The 4,688-nt window shown below is 32.0% G+C and overlaps 1 protein-coding gene across 1 annotated transcript; it reads right to left on the reverse strand.

The window, feature by feature from the left end:
• Window positions 1-1,131: 1,131 nt before the first annotated feature.
• On the reverse strand, window positions 1,132-1,900 carry LOC105802661 (glycine-rich protein 3). The gene is made up of 2 exons (XM_012634440.2): window positions 1,711-1,900; window positions 1,132-1,599 (listed from the first exon to the last, which is right to left on the reverse strand). The coding sequence occupies exons 1-2, from the start codon at window positions 1,826-1,828 to the stop codon at window positions 1,244-1,246; spliced, it is 474 nt and encodes a 157-aa protein (XP_012489894.1). The 5' UTR covers window positions 1,829-1,900; the 3' UTR covers window positions 1,132-1,243.
• Window positions 1,901-4,688: the final 2,788 nt, after the last annotated feature.

Below are 4,688 nucleotides of genomic sequence, written 5' to 3' on the forward strand. Positions count from 1 at the left end.
TTAGAAGCCTTGCTCTCTGAAGAACCCAACTCGAACTAACGACCTTAACCGCGTGGGTCGTTTAAACCCGATCACTTCTTCCTTGATTTGTTCTCGGAGATCTGAATACAGCACGGCCGACTCGTTTCTTCAACTATCAGCAAACACGACTTCAACCCAACGTGCACTTTTTGACTTGAAATCGATTTAACTTTAAGGGATGAGTTGTCAATCCCGATATTTAGGAAAAAATGTGAATATCGATTAGAAGGATTTTTAGTATGGATACGTATCTCACAATTCCTAACTGGAAAGAACATCAGCCTAAAGCTAAGATGAAATTTAGTGAAACATGAATTTAATCATGCTTCATAGGTTTCGAAAGGTGATTTGATGATAATGGAGAAAATTGGGAAGAGAAAGGGTTTGAAAGGCAATTAGATAAATTTTGGTAAAGGATAAAAAAATGGAAATGAAAGTAGCAGTATGCTACTGACGCATCAAGTTGGAAGGAAAAAAAAGTAATTCTTATTTTATTCCGAATGAATTTCAATGTAAAATATAATGTGTCTTTTAAGGTACTTAATGCTCTATTTATATACATAATATTTATTCAATTTGGCTTTAACCACTTCAACAAATAATTAAAATTAAATAAAAAATAAAAAATAAAAATAGATTTTTTACTCTAATTTTGGCTTTTACAAAGTTAAAAGAATCTTATGAGTCCTTGATTTTTTCCACATTTTTTATTCGACCTCACTTTATTGACTGTGTTTCAATTTTGTCATTTTCTGCTCTTTTTTACTCATAACATCCCAATTGCATCCCTAACAAAATTAAAACATAAAAACACTAATTCAACATGAATCAATTCAAAAATTAACTGAATTAAACACAAAAAGTCATGCAAATTAACATGTTATCACCGACCCTCTCCCTTATGGATCGGATGCATGTCTGGCAGAGATGTTAGCTATCCGTGAAGTATTGTCATGGCTGAAGGATGAAGGTATGATAAGTTGCTTGTTATTTCGGCTTTGAAATACCCAATGTAAATTTAACCATGTCCAGCACATAAAGAGAGAAGATAAGCTTTAAATTTAATTAGTTCCGCGGTGGTACGTTTCGAACATGACCGTAGCAACCAAATAGGGAAAAAGTAAAGCACAATTTTATTGCTTTATACTTCCACTTACATCTCCATATTAAGGAAGCATTTATTTATTAAGATACATGCCAACTATAAATGCAAAAGGCTACATTAGGCGTGAGTTTCAACTTCGACAGCCTCGCCAGCATAAGAGCAGCACCTTTGGCAGCCTCTTCCGTGATGATCTGAACGACAGCAGCCATAGGCGCAGCCTCCTTTATAACCTCCTCCATGTCCACCGTGACCGCCGTGGCCACCACCACCGTATCCTCCGTGGCCACCACCACCGTATCCTCCGTGGCCACCACCACCATATCCTCCGTGGCCACCACCATACCCTCCGTGGCCACCACCACCATACCCTCCGTGCCCACCTCCATACCCTCCTTTCCCTCCGTGTCCTCTTCCATTATAACCTCCGCGTCCATCTTCTAGCTCAGCCTGGGTTGTTTCGGTAGCCACCTCACCTGCAAAACCAGCACTATATTAGAATATAAATGTTCGACATGGTCATTTACGCTAACATATAGAAGCTAAATAATTAATTAAGAAGCCATGCTAGTTAATTAGTTGCAGACCATTATTGTTTTCAGTGGTAGTTTCAGCAAGATCTCGAGCTGCCACTTCCGAAGAAATGAGAAGAACAACAGCAGCTAAAAGAGCAAGGAGAAGGAAACTCTTGGAAATGGAACCCATATTTGATTTCTTTCTTTCTTATGAAACTGATCAAAGTATTTGAAGAACCAAATATGCTTAAACCAAGGCATTCTCTATCTCTATTTATAGGCCCCGACGGGTCAATATCCAAAGAGAAACAAGGAAATCTGATAAAAGATTGGGGTAATATAGGGTTTTTTACAGATAAATTTTTAAAAAAATTAATATTGAAATAGGTTATCAGAAAGATTAATTACCAAAATGATATTTTTTTTAATGGAGTCTATCTGATAGGCGCCAATGAATATTTATATTAATTTTTTTTTGGTTTGATTAAAATATTATTTTTTATTTTTATTAAAAATATTTAAATATAAATACGGGTCAAATTACTGTCAACGGATCAAAATACGGGTGAGAAACGGGTTTTCGGGTGGCACCTGTCAGATAGGCGCCACTAATTGCGCCTCATAGGGAGGCGCCAATGACCATGGTAGAAAAAGAAAAAAGAGAAAGGAGAAGAAGAGAAGAAGAAGAAGAGAAGAAAAAGAAGAAAGAAAAAAAAGGTAATGTATTATTTTAGTAAATAATTTTGTTTATAATTTAAAGAGTTTAATTAAGATATTGTGATTTTTTTGTTATTAATTATAAATTATAAATTATTTATGTTTAGTGTTTATAGTTTTGGATTAGTATTTTGTATGAATATTGTAATTTTTTTGTTTTTATAATTATTTTAAAATTAATTTGTTCGTAATTTAGGATTATGTTATAAATTTTTGTGTTTGTAATTATTTTAAAATTAATTTATTAGTAATTTAGGATTAAATTATAAATTGTTATGTTTAGTTTAGTATTTGGTGAGTTTAACATATAAGTATATAAAAATTAAAAATCATTTTATTAAAAGTTTAATTATAACTGACTCTTTTAATCATATAGTTGTTGTTAACTCATTTAATTTTATATAATATAAACATAGTTGCTATTAAGTCATTTAAATTTTTTAGGGTTCTTTCTGGAATATATTAAAAAATTAAATACCCAAAATACATTAAAAATATTTATATTGAAAAATACTATTATAAATATAATAAATATTTTATTGTATTAAATATAAATTTTAAAATTTTATATTTTGGGTTGAGTTAGTTTGGTAAGTTTTTTTTTAGATTTTGGGTAATTGATTTAATTGTGGTTGAATTGTTGATTTAGTATAAATATAAATATAAAATTTCAAAATTCTTAAAACAGTTTAGAAATGCAATAAAATTACATAAAATTTTTAATGCAAAATTTTTCATTCGAAGCCAACAAAATTAATAACCTAACAAAATAACTTTCAAATAATAAAATTACTAACAAGACTCTACATTTTATTTTAAAAAAATAAACCAAAATACCTTATCGTTCTTCTTGTTTTCCTTTCTTTTTTTCTTCTCCCTATCTTCTTATTTCCGTTCCTTTGCTATAAATTTATGTCTGTGTTTCGCGAGTATATATAGGGAAAAAATAAGTAGCTGTGGGCCCTATCATTGGCGCCTCTCAACATGGCACAACTAGTGGCGCCTCTCAGATAGGCTCCACCATTGGTGCCTCTGAGATAGGCGCCACTACTCTCGTATCTATACCTGGGTCATATACTGACCCGAGAAAAAAATTAATGACATTTTATTAAAAAAATTAATATAAAAAATTCATTGGAGCCTATCAGATAGGCGCCATTAAAAAAATAATATAAAATATTCATTGGCGCTTTTCAGATAGGCTCCATTAAAAAAAAGACCATTTCTGTAATTAATCTATCTGACAACCTATTTCAGTATATAATTTTTTTTAAAAATTATTCCAGTAAAAAACCCGGTAATATAAATGTCGACCCCGCAATGTAACTGGGTGTTGAAGAGTTTCAAACCTATTAACTCAGTTCCCATTGTCTGGATTCAACTTGGATTTCAGAGTTTGAAACCTATTTCAGTATATAATTTTTTTTAAAATTATTCCAGTAAAAAACCCGGTAATATAAATGTCGACCCCGCAATGTAGCTGGGTGTTGAAGAGTTTCAAACTTATTAACTGAGTTCCCATTGCCTGGATTCAACTTGGATTTCAGAGTTTGAAAGTGGAATTTATTGGGGCACATATGATCAACAAATAGTCGACGTTTTTACATGGAGGGAAAACAGAGGAAGGACTCTGCCCCACGGAAGTACATAAAGTTGCATGGATATTAGGGCATTTACGTGGAGAAGTTCCAAAATGGAAGTTGGGAGCAATAAATGATTTTTGTCTTTTAGCAGTGGCTGTACTCCTTATCCAAATGAATTCATGGTTGTCAAGATGATTGTTTTTTCAAAGTGAACTTAATAGAATTAACTATAGGATAAGAAACTCATATACATATATAGTAAATATGTTATATTTATTTGTTAAAAATTGTGTACAAAATTTTCTATGTTTTAACATTAGTATAAATTTCAAATTAAAAAAAAAAACTACCATTAAAAGTTTATAATTCAAAAAATAACAAATGTTGTCGATGTTTCAAAATTTCAATTTTAAGTGGTTTTTTTTTTGTAAAATTACATTGAAAGTTTATATTATGAGCACTATAAGAGTATGTTTATCATTGAAGTTGAAAAACATTTTTCAACCCAAACCATGATTTGAAACAAGATCATTTGTCTTCAACCAGCTCTATCACAACTGAGAGAGGCAAGGTTTGTTTTCGATCTGCTTCGCTATTAACGTAGGAAGGCAATATCTGCTATCTTCAACCAGCTCCACTGCAACCGATGGAGGCAAGGTTTGTGTTTTCGACTTGCTTCGCTGTCAATGCAGGAAGGCAAGATCTTTTGTCTTCAACCAGCTCCATCACAACCGAGAGAGGCAAGGTTTG

This window comes from Gossypium raimondii, chromosome 7 (genome assembly GCF_025698545.1).
Source record: "Gossypium raimondii isolate GPD5lz chromosome 7, ASM2569854v1, whole genome shotgun sequence".
Classification (NCBI taxonomy): Eukaryota; Viridiplantae; Streptophyta; class Magnoliopsida; order Malvales; family Malvaceae; genus Gossypium; species Gossypium raimondii.